General features: G+C 42.6%; 1 protein-coding gene across 2 annotated transcripts; it reads right to left on the bottom strand.

Annotated features, from left to right (window-relative positions):
• Positions 1 to 4364: 4364 nt before the first annotated feature.
• tbx1 (T-box transcription factor 1) lies at positions 4365 to 13682 on the bottom strand. Of its 2 annotated transcripts, none has more exons than XM_079751324.1 (8): positions 13095 to 13682; positions 11541 to 11931; positions 10004 to 10105; positions 9622 to 9793; positions 8846 to 9001; positions 7211 to 7278; positions 6532 to 6632; positions 4365 to 6221 (listed from the first exon to the last, which is right to left on the bottom strand). In XM_079751324.1, the coding sequence occupies exons 1-8, from the start codon at positions 13276 to 13278 to the stop codon at positions 5821 to 5823; spliced, it is 1575 nt and encodes a 524-aa protein (XP_079607450.1). In that variant the 5' UTR covers positions 13279 to 13682; the 3' UTR covers positions 4365 to 5820. The 2 variants fall into 2 exon arrangements, with proteins under 2 accessions (XP_079607450.1, XP_079607451.1); XM_079751325.1 differs by having other exon boundaries at positions 11541 to 11880; positions 13095 to 13681.
• Between the last annotated feature and the right edge of the window lie 3495 nt (positions 13683 to 17177).

Below are 17177 nucleotides of genomic sequence, written 5' to 3'. Positions count from 1 at the left end.
CACTGGCTGGACTCTGTCTGAAAATCAATAAAACAAGTTTTAGCGCAAAAGTAGTTTTAGCATTTGATTCACACAAGGCCAAACACCATGCTATTTTTCTCGAGCCAGTAGTCAGCATTATAATAAGCCTGTCCAATTGTTTAGCACAGCCCGGCGTTGAATGCACCTAAGCCATTGTTTGGGCTTATCTGGTGGGAGATTTGCTCCAGTGCACTTGAATTTGAGGCATAAGTTGGAGCTGACCGGCTGTGTCATCCAGCGTTGTTGTTCTTACGGCGCTATAGGTCGACTGCGGCCCTCCGGCCTGACCCCGGCAGTATTTGTCAAACAAGGTTAATCACAGCCCCGACATGGGGAACACAGGCCTGTTGGTTTAGTAGACTCACATTCAGACCACCACCGTCTGCATTGTTTGTTGGAGCACTTTATTGTCCGCACTTCAGGTCAAATGTTTTCTGCTTATAAAAAGAAAAGTATGTGAGGTCTGTTACATTTGTTCCAAAACCTATTTTAGGGAGTTAATCAGCGATTATTATTAGAGTTTTTTAGAGTTTGGTCGTTATATATTTTTCGTTTAACCAGATAAAACCAAACAAGTAGAAGGTATTCTATTGCCATCTTTGTTGTCACCGACTGAATCAATAACTGTTGCATCATGGAAGCTCATATGCAATTGTTCCATAGTGCTTCTGCAATCGTGGGGGGTCTGGAAAAGCACACAGGGGTTTAACTTCAGTGTATAGCTATGAGAGAAGAACGGCATGCTGTACAGGAAAGTTGCCTCAGGGAAGTCATAATGCTTACTGTGGTGGAAAGTTTAAGCTATTCATTATAGGTCCATTTGTTTTGCAACATTGTCATTCAAGGATGGGGGGAAACCCCTATTAGAGGGTATTTCTTACTTGATGTTAAAGGTTATAAGGCTGTTAGGATACAGAGGAACCTATGCTGGGTATGAGCCTGTGCAACAAATTGGCTGTTTATTTTAAACATTCAGAGACTTCAGATTCAATGTGAATTTTAAATTGATCTTTGGCATAAACATAACTGAATTAAATTGTAATTATTTAATCCGAAATTAATTTGCATGGCAAAAAAAGGAATGTTTTGCCATGTAAATTCAGGGACATTTAATCTTTTTCATTTACCATGACTTTTGTAAATAAAGATTCAACCTAGTGTGGAAATTATGGATGCAAGTTCCCTGGTCAATTAGCCTATTAACATTACACTATTAATGCATATGAATAGGCCTATATCAAATCATGGCATGAACAACAGGTCATTAAAAGAAAGAGAGATATACGGGCCGGCTAGCATTTTTACATGCAATTATATCAGTTATAGGGTGTGATTTTATTGATACAACTATTTAAATCATTATCGATCCGAATTGACTGATTGATATATTCAGGCAACTTCAACCTACGAGCTATCTGAAATGTTACGTACTGCCACTTTAACCAATCAATTATCCGTCATGTATAATTGCAGTTGTTCCAAAAATTCCGCAATTAATCCATTATTTTCTTCATTGGCTTCTAATATAAAACACAACCTGGCCTTTATTTGCAGGCTGAAAATCACGAGTGGAATTCGTAAGTTAACCTAACACCAAAGGCCTCTACTTTTAGGACGGTCGGTGTATGTTATTGTAGTTCTTGGTGAACCTACCTACCGCTGACTTCACTCATCCTAATGGTTTCCTAACGGTCTGGACGGGACGGAAGCGGCGTGCGCTCGCTTCCGTCCCGTCCCTGATAAATCAAACTCCAGCCCCCGTCGCTGCGGACGTCTGCTGATAAGAAGGACAGCAACCTGCCGCTCCGGCGGAGGGGTTGAGGGGGGAGGGGGTTTGGCGATCATCGTAAATCACTTCTTAATTGCTCATTTAGGAAGTCAATAGATGGATAGGGGGGAGCAAAACACACACGCAGAACCACTCGCACACGAATAGGCGACACAATAGCGGGAGGACTCCTGAAGGTCATGGGTCACCCTTGCCTCCTGTTTGTGCGCGCGTGTGTGTTCGTGTGTGTGTGCGTGCGTGTGTGTTGTTAGTGTGCACACACGCGCATTCGCGTGTGTGTTTACGTGCCCTGTGTCTTGTGTGGCTACATGCTGTGAATCTCTGTGGCTAAATCATGAAAACGAAGTAAATAAATAGGGCTGTAAAAATATGGCAAACACCATATAACACCATTAATGTAACATACACACACACACACACACACACACACACACACACACACATATATATATATATATATATATATATATATATATATATATATATATATATATATATATGTGTGTGTGTGTGTGTGTGTATATATGCTATTTATGTATGCTCTGCCGAAACGACGAACGAAATTTTCCCAGCCACGTGAGGCAATGAAAGTTTTAATTTTATGTAGACCTACCGAATAAAATATGATAAGAATGCAACTATTATGAGTCTTGTGTCTGAGTATGTGTCTATTTGTGCTACTGGCTGCGATGGCACCCGCCACACAAACTGCAGTGGGTTTGGTTCAGTGAGAAGCCGGAGGAGGGGAATGGGAAACACGCCTTTAGCCGCCTCCTCAATCGGGCCATCCCGGCTTGTTTTAACTGTCCCCAGATATGGACAGGCAGTAGTGTACACAGAGACGAATCAAATGGGGCGAAGCCCTGATATGCCTGTCACAACAGATGTTCCAGATGCAGCCAAGTGTCAAATGATGCCCGGGGTTGCGTTATCCTTCATCCTCCATCTCCTCCACCTCCTCATTCTTCAATGGCAACTCCTTGGCGCTCAGGACATCTGGCTGTATTCACTATTAAGCAGTTTGACTGCGGTGTTTTGCAAAATGAGTGATTCATCCGTATATTATTCTTAGCGTTATCGTATAAGACCCGATGAAGGCCTTCCAGAACCGTCTCGAGTGTTTCATGCAGAAAGGTGACGTTGGTTTTATTCTGAGCAATAAGATGGTGTTTCTAAATCCATGGACTTGCTGTTCCCATCAACACCTTGGGAAGGCGCAGTTTATTCGTTTCGGCCGCCAAATAAAAGAAAGCGTTGCTTATTTACGTTATGGATTCTGCGGGGTTCAAAAAATAAAAATGTTCTCCTTGCCCCTGTATTTATTTAAAAATATCGCTCACTTTATTTCGCCCTTCAATCCCAGCTCCAGATTGATCCAGATCAGTCAACAGTTGAACGTACTTTCTTATGGTAACAAACCCACCGCATCATGGTGGGTTATCGTGGTGATACGCGACCCCCCCACATGGCCGACGACCACCGGCTCACATCAATGCCCGACGCTGTGAGAATAAACACAGCTGGGGGGGGGGGGGGGGGGGGGGGGGGGGAGCTCAGCGGAAGGGTCCTGACTCTCGGTGTCCCCCCCTCCCCCCCCCCCCCCCCCTCGACATCCTGACAGACCCCTTCTCGCTCCGTCCAGGCGGGCCTCGCTTCACGCGCAGGACCCTCAGCCCGTCGGAGGCTTCCTGCCGAGGGCGCAGAGGAACTGAGAAAACATCGGGATGGAAAACGGGTCGAGTGTTTAGGGCTCAGCTGCACCTTCACAGCCGCAGCAGGCTGGGTGGTTGCAGTTGCCTATAAGAAGGTCTTTAGTGATCCTTTTTAGGGAAGATAAAATAAACTAATTACGCATTTAGAAATATCTACAAAGTTCATATGTGTGATATTTTCCAAGTCACTTTTCCATGATATTTTCCATGTAACATGTAATTACGTCGTAATATAGGATTATTATAGGCTTAAGTGCTGTAATTGAAGCGTGTTTAATGATAGGCGCTGACCAGCCCACGTGACTTGGGCTGTTGTTGGTTGGTGGAACCCCAAACAAAAAAATCATGCAACCAATTAGGCGTGGCTTAAATAAGTGGAAACATTATTTAACCTTTGACTCCTTTACAAGCCATTAACAGTCATAGGTCAGGCACGCGTCGCGGCGTCCCTTTCTTTACCTCGGCGCTCAAAGGCAAACGTGTTCGCAGAAAAAAATACATTATGAAAAGAATCAGTAGTGCGTTTCCTTTCTGCTCCGTGACAGCAACAAATCCCAAAGTAGACGTTTTTTTTCCCATTGAGATTAACCTTGACAACAAAGCATTCCTCAAAGAAAATATCACAGAACTGTCCCATTACATGTGAAGAATGATATCCTTTTGGTCGGAGGAAATGTTCTTGTTTTCATCTTTTATTTATGTGCCTTGATGGTCTGAATTTCTCGGAAACGTGTGCCATGGAGCACTTTTGACATTAATCAAGTTTGAGAATAAAATCAATCAACAAATAATATAATATAGGACATGCAAAAAGCAGGCCAATATAAAACAATTACCACCACGATTTTCTTTTATTCATTACCTTATCTCACTTATTTAACTTTATCGTATATATTAATTAATGTTGCTTACCCCTTTGATATGTTAGACCATCTAATAGATCCGACCAGCTATCCTGTATGTGTGTGTGTGTGTATTTGTGTGTGTGTGTGTGTGTGTGTGTGTGTGTGTGTGTGTGTGTGTGGCCGCACATGTGTATGTGCTCAATCAGACATGTACATGTGTTTGTGTGTGTGTGTGTGCGTGTGCGTGCGTGTTTGTAAGTGTGTCTCTCTGTCCCTAAGCATGTGTGTACGGGATGTGTGTATGCATGCATATTTCATACAGCCAGGTGCGGATCCCCACATTTGAACTGCAGTTCATTGTAGGGCTGGTGAATGTTTAGACAGCTTCCCCAGTCCTCCAGAGTGCACATGCACCGCCCATTCAAGCTCCTAAATCCAGGGATCTCAGAAAACAGGAACAAAGCTATCAGTACCAGCTAATCTATTCCTCCCCATCTTGAAACAGCAGAGCAGGCTTCGAACGGAAACATGTTGGCCATTTTGAAAGAATTACATGTTTTTTAATGTTTGCTTTACAGATACAGAACGGTTATTCTGATGTATTTATTCATTTGTTGATTTACTTACTATTGCTGCAGGTCAGTGCCATGGCACGAGCCTCTCAGAGGGGCTTGTGCTCAGAACGTTTTTTATTTTCCCAAATTCAGTCTCTCTTCTTGATTTTCATTTTATTTTTAACCTCCTCACACAAAAACATCGGGGGGTGTGTTTCCACACGCTCGCTGATGAGCTCAACATGCAAACATCTCGTCTATCTAAACCTCAGACGGACTATATAATATTATATGGCTTTTTTGAAAGCAAAGAAAATAAAAAAAAAGTGCATCCAACACAACAACAAAAAAAAAGAATTCAATTCCATTCCGGTTCTGTGCCCGAGAACATTGTCCGCGTTAGGCTGGGAGGGAGGGGTCTGGGGGTCAGGGGCTGGGGGAGGGGGGCTGCAGTCACGTAGCGTCTACGCTGTCGGAAAGGTGATGAACCTCCGCCATGCCGTGGCGGGGCGGGGGGTTCAGACCTTAATGCGGGTGTCGGGAAGTGCTCGGAGACATGCCCATACTTCACGCGGAGACTCATCATCATCCTCCTCATCATCACAAAAATAAATACGGCCGGGTCCATGTTTGTTTTGCTTGGTGTGTGTGTGTGTGTGTGTGTGAGTCAGTGCGTGGAGGGATACGTGGGGGTTGGGGGGGGGGGGGGGGGGGGTAATAAATGGTGAGGCAACGGGAGGGGCCTTAATATCCAGCCAGTGAGAAATGCTGATACGAACACGCCCCAGATGTTGCAACAGCGCACACTCAGACAGAGAGTCGTGCTGATCTTGTTTGTATTTCCAGGGGTGGCGCTGGTGAAGCTAGTCCAGATGCTACAGACGCCGCCGCCCCCGGCACTACCGCGGCCCGTAGTCGTAGTTGGCCGGGGCGCTCGTGGCAGAGTACATGTTGGCCGTGGCGGGGCTCATGTGGTGGTGGTGGTGGTGGTACGTGTGCCCCCGGATGCCCGGCAGCTGGTACGGCGAGGGCCGGGCCTTGGCGCCGAGGTAGTGTTCGTACGTGTTGGGGTACTTGTACGGGTGGTGGTGCAGCGTGTCCGGGGACAGCGGGTGGGGGTCGGCCCGCAGGTCGTGGGGCGGCGGCGGGGGGCTTGGGCGGCCGCCGCCGAGGGGGACGGAGTGGAGACCCCCGGGCACGGGCAGCGCCGGGCTGAGGACCCGGGACATCAGCTGGTGGGCGGAGTCGCCGTGGACGGGCGTGCCGGCGGGGTCGCGGTCGTAGTCCCGTCGGATGTCCTCTGCGGGGAGTCAACGCGGGAGAGGCGGAGTCAAGACACGGAGAGACACACAGCGCTGCCCTTTTGTGTTTGCAATGGGAGTCTGAGGACCTGTTGGACGTTTAGCGTGTCTGTTCCTGCCTTATGAATGTGGATGTCACACTGCTCTAGAATACGTCTGACGGCCAAAACAATAAGACCCAGACGGAGGTGCTGAAATGCACCGTTTTAAAACAATGATATTAGCTTTCTTAAAACCGAGTGGGACCGTGTCCCGGGTGCAGCCGTGTGAGACCAGGATTTGTTGGAAAACAAGCGGTGTGTGCCGAACCTTTCTCTGAGCCGTTCTGCTGAGGGGGAGATGACATTGGGTTCCTCGTTCTGGCAAACGCACTCATTATCGGCAGCGAGCCGGGCCTGTGATTCCTGGGCCTGCAGCACAAAGAGGATATTGTTTCACTCTTCATATAATGAACATTGACGGCTTAAATAGACTCAAACATCAACAAAATCAATGCAGATGCATGCATTCTATGCAAGGAATGCAATCTTGGATGGCTGGCCCTAAATTAGTAAATACCCATTATGCTATGACAATTGAACTTCTTAATAAGTTCAATGTCCTGTTTGTAATTCCAAAGGCTGTGTATTTTGCAGAATTCCTAACAGCCAATGTTTTTTCCATCTCTGCCCAAGTGGACATACCTTATAGAGACCCCCAAAACTTTCTCACAAAAAGTCAGCAGATCTATATATTTACACAGGCAGTTACTCTATTTAGGTTTTTTGGTTTAATTAATTTTAAACCTGCAGTATGTAACTTTTCCATTGCATCCTTTTATTTAGTTTGAATTAGCTTTCCATGCCTTTATTTCAGAAGAAAAAAAACTCCCTGGGTTGATTGATTCGATGTTATTTATTCTTCAGGTGCTCATAATTTAAAATTAATTTGTGAGCCAAAGTGAAGACTGAAAGTTGAAGTTTGTTATTATGATGTTCAGAACGCTCACCAATCCTCCGGGTCACAGTCTCTGAAGCCCTTGGCGAAGGGATTGCTGGCGATCTTCAGCTGTGTGATCTGCAAGCATGAAGAAAAGGCCAAAGTCAGATCTCTTGCCATATGCCTCCGGCATTTACAAAACTCTTAAGTTTGACCTAGAAACCTGCACACAGCATATGAGTGTAACGTTGGTCTGATTATTAATTATTCACAATGAGCTCTCTGGTTTTGAGAAATGGGTTTTCGGTAACGCATGTGGTGTTTGAAAATAGCAAACTGCTGAGTTATGGTGATGTTTATAGTGTCATATTTTTAAAAAAGATTTAGGGTACATATTAATCATTTGCTGATTGCAGTTAACAGTGCTTATAAAGATATATTAATAAAGGGCTGTTATTAATTGGATCTGGTGTTTATGTATTTTAACGTATAAAACGGTTCACCTTGCTATTTAAGATGAGTTGCCTAATTGAATGTAGGCCTAATAAAATCAAAACCGCTTTGCAAATTGAATGGCTGATAAAGAAAAAAATGTGCCAAAAAATTGCATTCATAGCATCTTTACCACTAGGCAAAATTCAATATGAAATTGCACTTACATATTATCAATTCATTTTTAAATCCACTATTTCAATATTATAATAAGAATAGGCATATATGTATGTAGGCTTATTGATTTATTTGTGTTATTATTTTACAGTAAACCTATTCAAAACTGGTCTTCGGTTTTACTTAAAAACACGTCACATGACATGTGTCTCCGTATCCAGGGCAGATAAACTACTAAAACTACGGTTCACCTTGCTATTTAAGATGAGTTGCCTAATTGAATGTAGGCCTAATAAAATCAAAACCGCTTTGCAAATTGAATGGCTGATAAAGAAAAAAATGTGCCAAAAAATTGCATTCATAGCATCTTTACCACTAGGCAAAATTCAATATGAAATTGCACTTGCATATTATCAATTCATTTTTAAATCCACTATTTCAATATTATAATAAGAATAGGCATATATGTATGTAGGCTTATGCATTTATTTGTGTTATTATTTTACAGTAAACCTATTCAAAACTGGTCTTCGGTTTTACTTAAAAACACGTCACATGACATGTGTCTCCGTATCCAGGGCAGATAAACTACTAAAACTCTACCATCTAATGACCGATTTAGAAAGATACGAAAATATATAATACGGAACTTACACAAAATAATTAATATGCCAAACAAATTGACAGAACTGCACAGCTGTGCGCAGACATCAATCGCTTATGGTTCTTAACTTTATGCAGCCAAACGGTGGAATCATCAATATTCAATAATTTATAGGCCTACTTCGACCCAACAATAGGGACGAATAATCACAATTATTATGAATATTACCCAAAAACAGGAATGGAATGCAGAAATGGTATCCAGTTAGGCCTATAGACCTACTGAGATTTAAGTCGAATCCCAATTGCTTAATAATATAAATACTCTCTGCGTTATAATACATTATTATAGCCATGTATGCAGCCGTTCATTCAGGGCTTTAATAATATTCCACCAATAATATAGAAACTGCGCAGGTTCAAAGGTAATTTCCATAGGCTCACAGTTCATTCCAATAGCTCTCTATTTGAAGGCCGGTCGGCGGCCACTCACCCGGTGGTTCTGGTACGCGGTGACCGCCGTGAACCGCGTCTCCTCGAACACGAACGTTTTATAATTCTCCTCGGCATATTTTTCACTGTCTTTGCGGGGATCCACGTAAACGACGTGGAACCTTGGCTGGTATCGATGCATGGAGTTCAGGATGATCTTTAACAAGACAGAAAACCAATGTCAATATTACAGTAGCCTACGGTTATTGATGTTACAACATGCATTTTACGCAGCGTTCTTAATGCGCATTTCAACTTCTTATTTTCTTTTCTGAGCTTTTCACAGTGGAGAAAAAGAGTTGAAGGATAACACCACAGTTCCCGTGGAGATTAGACACGATGATGCATTTGATTCCATATTTAACACGGGTGAAATCACTTGAACTCTAGTTAAATGCCTAGGCCTATAATCATTTCACATGGTCCACGGAGGCTGGCTGGCAGTTTAGTCCATAGCCATTTAGGCTCAGTCCTTATATATTTCCTTTTTAGGGAAAATAGAAGACTAAATATATCTCGAATATTTTCCACTAGTAAAATGTTTCCAGTGGCTTGCTGCCATTGTTTTACTGTGGGCTTTTGAGGGGGTTTCACCTTTCTAATGTGAGGTTATCTAAAATATAAAGACTAATATACAGACGCAATGCACTTACTACTTATATATTTTCATTTAAAACTTGAGGCATTCTGCAGTCCTTTGAATTATATAATTTCATGATAATGTTCATATAAAGCATGATAATGTCCATATAAAATCCCAGTTGTCAGTGTACTCACATGGCCGTTGTCATCCAGTAGGTTGTTGGTGAGTTTGAGTTTATCGAAAGAGACAATTTGCTTCATCCACTGCGCGCCTTTGGCAGGGGAGTCGGGGTGGTAGTGCACCCTCCCTGGGGTGGCGGGGTCCGCCTTACCGGCCACCAACCACGACGAGCTGTGGAATGCATACCTAGGAAAGAAGGAACAAAATCGAAAAACGTGTTATTGTTATTATGTTTTCCTCGCGTAGGCTACCCTATAACCAAAAGTCGAATGAATTGGCCCGTTTGAACATGCAAAACATTTGTAGATATTTCACCGATTAAATTATTGAAATCAAGGTCATTACATGCAACTGTTTCATCGTGTTGGGCTATACTGACATTCTGTGTAATTGTACCTGTATCGTTTGTCGTCTACCGGTAGAAAGTCCATCAGGAGCATATAGTCTGCCATGGGATCCATCCCAAATATTTTTACTTGGAAAGTTGGAAACATTCGCCTTGTAGGGGAAAGACAAATGGAAAGTTAGCAGCGTCAATATATTTTACCAGCATTTATATGTATTAAGCCCTTGTTTAAATCGAGATTTCGAAAATGTATTTTCCTAAGCCTATGTAGACATTATTTAATTTAACCTTATTTTATTGTTTTGATAAAACCATAATTAGGCCGACACCTACTTGATTTTTGTGCGCCATGCAACGTTACGCAATCCTAGCAGCCTACTTAGGCAGTAAAGATAGCCACAGTTGGCCTATGGGCATCGCTGGAGTTGATATCCAAAGAGATGTGTTGTTGTTTTTGTCCGTCCTGCTCCATTTATATAACCTCTGGCAATTCACTTTAATTATTTCTCTTCCGTCTGATCCATTCCAGGCCTTTCTAAGCGAGCGACCTCATCACGCACGGACACGCGTCTACTAACGCGCACAACCACACAGGGCATGACTGCAGATTATATATTCACCTTATGTCAGAAAAGTTTCACTGAAAGTTGAGCTCCAGGGAAAGGGAGCCTCAAATCAACGCTCAATTAACGACGGGTTGTGTTCAAAGCGCCAGTTTTGGATAGGTGAAGCTGAAGTAGCATTTAAGTGCTTCTCTGCGCTTTTTCTAGCTTTCTAGAAGCTGCAATTGATCTACCCCTTTGCTCCCAGAAGGAAGCCGCAATGTATGTAACTTCCCATTAATTGAAGGATTTGTAATATAAGTGGTAGGCCAATTTGATACTGGACTTTTGTAAAAGTCCAGTAAGATATTGCGGTATTAATTGAGACATATTTGCTTTAATCAGTATGCCTAGTCCTACTTGACCTGTTGCGCACTTATAATATGGGGATGGCTTTTGTCATTCTTAAATCCCCTAATAGTAATAACAATAATGTTAATATTAATAAATAATCATAGTCATAAAGATTAATACTTTTTCCTCTTCATACAGTAATTTTCATAAACGTCTGGCCATAATAGCCAAGTTCTTCCCTAAAAATATCAAGTTCCCTAATGACCCACAAATATTTAGGAAAACATATAGGCCTATCATGCATTCCAGAAAGTCTAAAACCAAATATATAAAAATATCCTCATATATACACCTTGATTTCAAAGTCCAACATTGTGCAATTTTCCTGTGCATTTTTTGTGAAGTGCAGTCTACTCTATAGGCCTATAAGCCCAAAGTGGCCCGTGTTGACTTAATCCGATTTAGTTCACGCCAATTTCTATATAAAAAACTGCATCTCTCATAACCTCGGGTTATTTTTGTCATCAGACTCAACATACAGTTTAACAATGTTTCTTAGCTGTCTATGTCTAGCATACAACTTTATCTGAGTTGAATTAGTGCCCCTGTCTGGTTTGCGTGTGTGTGTGTGTGTGTGTGTGTGTGTGTGTGTGTGTGTGTGTGTGTGTGTGTTCTTTTTTCATGTACTCACCTTCCAGCTTTGGTAACTATCATCTCCGTCCCAAGTTGATTAAACTCGTCCCATAAAGCTTTCATCTCCAGCTGAACGTTAATGTTGGCCACTTTAGGATTTTTCTTCACTATGGACTTGCTGTTGGGTGTAGAGTTGGAGGACGAAGAGGAGCAGTTGGACGTCCCCGAGTCGCTCTGTTGCGCCTGTCCCGGGTTCGAGCCAGGGTAGTTGTAGTTGTGCTGAGCCGCCGGACAAGGCTCAAAGTGAGCTTCATGTTGGCTGTACGGGTCTCCAGGGGAGGGGGACAGATGATAGCTCCCCGCCGTATTCAGGTTGCTTATACTACTCGTCGTGAAGGCTGCAACATCGCAAAAATGGGATAGCTGCGTCAGCCATGGACTGGATATTGCTGAAATCATTCCAAAAACTGGATTTACTATATGCGTTGAACGTTAGAATAGCACAAAAACAGGTCAAAAGACAATATTTGGAATCGTGCAGGATACAGTTTGTGTATAGAAGAAGATGATCAAGGCGCAAAGCACCTATATCTAGTTTAAAGTTCCCGTCCCGATAGTTCATTAATCCGGTGAGGCATCAACTGCCAGCCGATCCCGATAATAGCAAAAAACGTTGAGCAAAACGCTGTTGTCAGAATGGAAAAAATAAAGGAAAATACAGCGTATGCGCGTGATTGTATTCTCGGATGGTTGCGCTCCCAAGTTATTCCGCGCGGCCTCTGCACTGCGCCTCTCACATATGGTAAACTACAAGCCAGCCTTCTCTCTTATCTCCCACAGAGGGCCTCCCCTTTACGATAAAACCGGTTCTTATTTCTATTTAGATAAGGAACTGCAGGTAGGGCCTATATGCTTTCCACGCCACGGGACGGGACTGAGTGACAGTGAAGTGCGCCCCTTTTTAATGGGCTTTCCGGCACCCATTTACTTTAGGATAAGGGTATCGCCCCCATCGCCACTGTTAACAATAGACGGGATGGCTGGCACAGTGGAGAGTAAACTATTTACAAGGTAAACAAACATTGATTTGCATGAACAAACAAACAGGCTGCGTTCCGTATTGAGTGGACAATGTATTGATGTTTTTGTTAGGATTGGCAATAGTATCGGATATCCATTTCACTGAGGGGAAAGGCCTTTATGTTGTGTTTTAAACATTACGCACGGGTGCTCGTTGAAACCCTACTCGTATAGCTTCACCTTTCATGCATTTCCTAATCTCCAAATTAAGTTGACTCTATGCGGCACGTTGGTCTGCTCTGCGTGGATGGACGTCTTTTAGACTGTGAACTTCAGGGTTTTGCACGTTTTCATTTTTTTGCAAACCGCAAAAGTTTTTCTTCTAAGTAATTTCATTCATGCGTTCAGTCACTGCTTGTATCTGTGCGGTTAGACTACTCGGTCGGCTTTTGCGCGGATAAGCATACTTTTGATGTATTGTTTTATTGCTTGTTTAGTTTACGCGCTGAGATTATAAATAAAACAAGATCAAGAAAGGTTTACCAAACGAACAAATTATATCGCACGGTGATCATGAAGAGCGAGCTCGTACCTTCCATTTCCCGGGTGACAGTACTGTAGTGCATTTTATAGGAACTGCAGCTGTGCAGCTCTGCCTTATCCAGGCCAGTTCCTCGTTGGTCAAACGCCGAGTGTCCTACTTGCTCTGCTGCTGAAATCAGAGAGGCGATACTGAAAGCATTTGCCTTTGGAGAGAGGGGACCGCTGTCGTCCATAGACAAGGAAAGCACCCTGAGAAAAGCACGTCCCTCCTTCGCCTTCTACTCGCTGGGTGCGCGCAGAACGCGAGGCAAGGCTGTGCACAATGGAAACCAGAATGCGCCGAGAGAGTTGAACATTCCGCCACTGTAGATCGTGTTATAGTTCGGCCACTCGGCAGCTACTGGGTTATCGAAGCAGTGCGCATTCCCCACGGCTATTCTGAAGACGTGTCCAACTCGAAAAGTTCGCCTGTTCACGGATTAATTGGTTCCGTCCCGAGCACACGTCGTCTTGTAGCCTAGTCATCAAAACATGGTTCATCCGCACTACGAGTTCGCCTTCTTCCCCCGGTCGGTGGCGGGTGATGTCATGTCGGTGCTCTGGTGCGCCCGGAGGAGAAGCGCTACCGCTGAGAGAAGGTCAGGAGGGAGAGCTCCACGCCTCCCATGAACCACGCAGGGGGGGGGGGGGGGGACGTTCTGCACTTGATGTTTTATTTGAATAAGGCCTTGTCAATCATGTCCAGTGTAGCATTTGAAATCCGCTTAGTTGAAAAAAACGTAAATGTCCGCTATATACTTGACTGTACTGTAAATTACGCGTATGGGGGGTTGCTGGTTCTCAGTTTTGTTTTTTTTCGGGTGGATCCGACCCCCAAAAAAGCCTGCGCCGTCACGAGTGTTCCTGTGGAACTGTATGTGCTGTCAATCTACTGTTATTCGTAAATCTTTCGACTGTCTTCTATTTATACTGCAATTTATAATGATATATTACTCCAACGCTTCATAATTGATTCACATCTTGTTATTTTTTTACTTTATCCGTCCCACCCACGTCGATCTAACCATCCGAGCCCCCACCCACTTTATATCTTAATCTTTTTCTATTAAATACAATTTGTATGCACTTAATTTAGGTGCAGTGTTGTTATTATTCATATAATCATGACTTGCTATATTATGGAGGGAGAACAATTGGCTCCAGGACAATTTAAATGCTTTATTCTAATTCTATTTTTTTAATATATATTAACCTATTACACGTCAACGCGCGTGGCCTCACCGCGGACCGTGACCTCTGGCGCCCCAAGTATTGCGATGGTTCTCACAGTTAGTTTAATTACCAATCAGCTGTAAGGGACGTTGTGTTTGGCAGAAGGCACTGCGATAGAGCAGAATTTAATCTAATTTACACCGTTTGGATTGTAACTGCATGCGTCCCGGTTGGATAAACTCGTTACCAGCAGGCACTTCTGTGCTATTTACATGATTATATATTGGATGTTGTTTTGGATGTTTCTAATGGAGGCGAATTACACAAACACACTCACTATACACATATATACAGCAGGTTTTGACTCATATTACGGCCAGACTGACAGAGAGAACGACTCAGACACACCATTGTAACAAACAGAACAATTAATAAGGCGTGAAATGAAACGCGACAAAGCAATAACACATGGTGTAGCCTTCTTTAATTGCACGCGTCGATGCTATTAAACGTTATTACAGCGGTGATCTGTCTGGGGGATCGTTATAGTACCACTTCATCTCAAAACATGTGCGTCTATTCCATTATTTGTAATGGAGGTGACGTTTGATTGATACCGGATCGCCTTTCAATCCTTGTCGAGGCGGAAGCGTCCTTTGTAAATACGCAGGTGACTACTGACAAAATACAGGAGTTGATTTAGATGGGAAGAGACCGATGACATCGCTGGAAGGCCTGCTATCCTCTCCTCCGGCACGGCGAGGACAGACGAGACACTGCGGACGTCCAGACCAACAGTGGCTGCCTCTTATTTGAGATGAATAAGCCTGGGAATTGGTCGTTTGGTGCAGCCCAATATCCTACATGCAATAGTACCAAGCAATTTCAGACAGTTATAAAAAAGGGAAACGAGGACGAGGTACCTTATATTCGTTTTCATTCATATTTTTTAAGCCGGACGGAACGTTTATTACTCCCTATTTCGTGCATTTCATTTGCCACCAATAAAAAACAAATAGGCCACGTTGTGCATTTTTCTCGTTAATTTCCCCCTACTTTTACGCGCGCTATTCCGGCGTACACACTGACGTGCGGAGGGGTTTCCAGGACCGCATGTGTTTCCTATTTGATTTTAGGTCGCTGTACAGGTCAGGATTGGCCTATTACAATCTCTACAAAGGGTCTTTTAGTAGGCCTATCTGGTCCTATCTGAACTACAGGTGGTTATTTTTGTTGATTGAAAGCATGTATTAATTAGCCTATATTTTAATTGTCAGTTGCCTTGGCTCCCTTAACAAAGAAGGATTACAGCGAGCAGGTTAATAAAGACTGTATTATATAAATGACTGAATTGACTGTATGTCTAGTTATTAAGACTAAACTATTTTGAGGGCCCTGTCGGGCCATGTCGCATATGATGCAACCTTGGAAGAAATAGCTGAGGTATTAGTATTTTTAACTTTTCTGTGGGTAAATGTGATTTATTTATTTTTTTTAGAATATGAAAGAAATTATGGATTTTCGTATTGCCTACGAGTCCCTTCATCTCACCAGATATGCGTCGGAGCGACAAACGTAGGCTTTAAAAAAAGACTCAGGTGCTAAAAACAGAAATAGTTTTTTATTAAAGAACGAACGGGCCTTGTAAATAATAGTTGTTTACATGGACATTTGAACGCCTGATTAGGCCTAAAAGTGAAAATATGAAATAGCCTGTTATCAACGCACATTATAGGCATGGCCTACTTGTTTCTCACTTTTTTTTGACACATTTTTACAAAATTGTATATGTAAAATGTAAAGTTTGCCATTATAAATAGTCAAATGTATGCACTTATATTTCCAAACGAACAAACAACGGCCCCTTAAGAATATAGAATAAAATTTGCTTTTATTAAGTGATTTTGTATCCAATAGGCCCAATGCAATGAATGCATAATAATCATTTAATTTGAATAATTAAAAAATGAACAGTTCATAGCTTATACAATATGCTACTTTGGATAGGGATTATCAGAGACATCGATTTGTCTTTTATTCTCACAGTTTCTTAATTATTTAAGGAAACCTCGATATTTTCATACAGATTTCAGGAGCTAAACCCTGTGTGTAGTCAACGGTTTTGTTGGGCCGTTTTGTGCAGGCCCAATTTAGACCAGACCATTTAGGCACTAAAAACATGATCGAATCAATTGGCAGATAATAAATCATACATTATCAAATGATCATAAAACAATAATTGTAACATTCATGATGCATGACTGAAACTGCAGGGACCAAGGTGGCGCACGGCATGCATAAAACTCAACCCTATCTAAATATTAGTCTAAATCCCAGCATAAGACGCGGAGGAAGTGAGCAGTTGACCGCTGACAGCTGAGTTGCTGAGTTGCAGCCCGGGGTGTCTCTTTCTCCGCAGGCATTTAGAAATGCACTGATACGCCTTTCCATTGGTCCCAGTGCACACATGTTGCTCTACCAGCACGATAGATTTAATCTTATGCAACACACGCAGCCTTTAGGTGATTCACTAACTGCAGTGTCTTTGGATCATTTTGTCATGCGCGTAAAGTCATTTGTGGAGACCAAGCAAGGTCATACAGAAACAGATGACCTTGCTTGTTCATTCATTTATTTTAGAATAAGTTTATTCTTTTTAAGTTTGTAAAAAATGCCAACCAAAAAACGACTACAATTTAAACCGTATGATTTCGGTGGTTTACGAGTTTGAACAGTTTGGTTTGTTTATTGGACTGGTGATCATTATTTAAAATTGAAAATCTATTTGTGATATCTGTCATCAAGTGGTTAATTTTCCATTGTCCAGATTTTAATGCAGAGCGTAAAGTTGAGGCCTGTGCCCAACTTTTCTTTCCGCATTCGTATTTTGCGCATTCGTATTTTGGTTGAATTCCATCAG

The sequence above is a fragment of the Pollachius pollachius genome (genome assembly GCF_949987615.1).
Source record: "Pollachius pollachius genome assembly, chromosome: 1".
Taxonomy (NCBI): Eukaryota; Metazoa; Chordata; class Actinopteri; order Gadiformes; family Gadidae; genus Pollachius; species Pollachius pollachius.
The sequence above is the reverse complement of the archived record's forward strand: the minus strand, read 5'-3'. Positions and strand labels throughout refer to the sequence as shown.

Bases quoted from the DNA above. Each gene is read 5' to 3' on its own strand.
- tbx1 (XM_079751324.1), bottom strand. From the start codon at position 13,278: ATGGACGACAGCGGTCCCCTCTCTCCAAAGGCAAATGCTTTCAGTATC. The intron at 11,932-13,094 runs GTACGAGCTCGC...GAATGATTTCAG, and splicing joins TGTCACCCGGGAAATGGAAG to CAATATCCAGTCCATGGCTG. The intron at 6,222-6,531 runs GTTCGGCACACA...GACTCCCCGCAG, and splicing joins GCAGAACGGCTCAGAGAAAG to AGGACATCCGACGGGACTAC.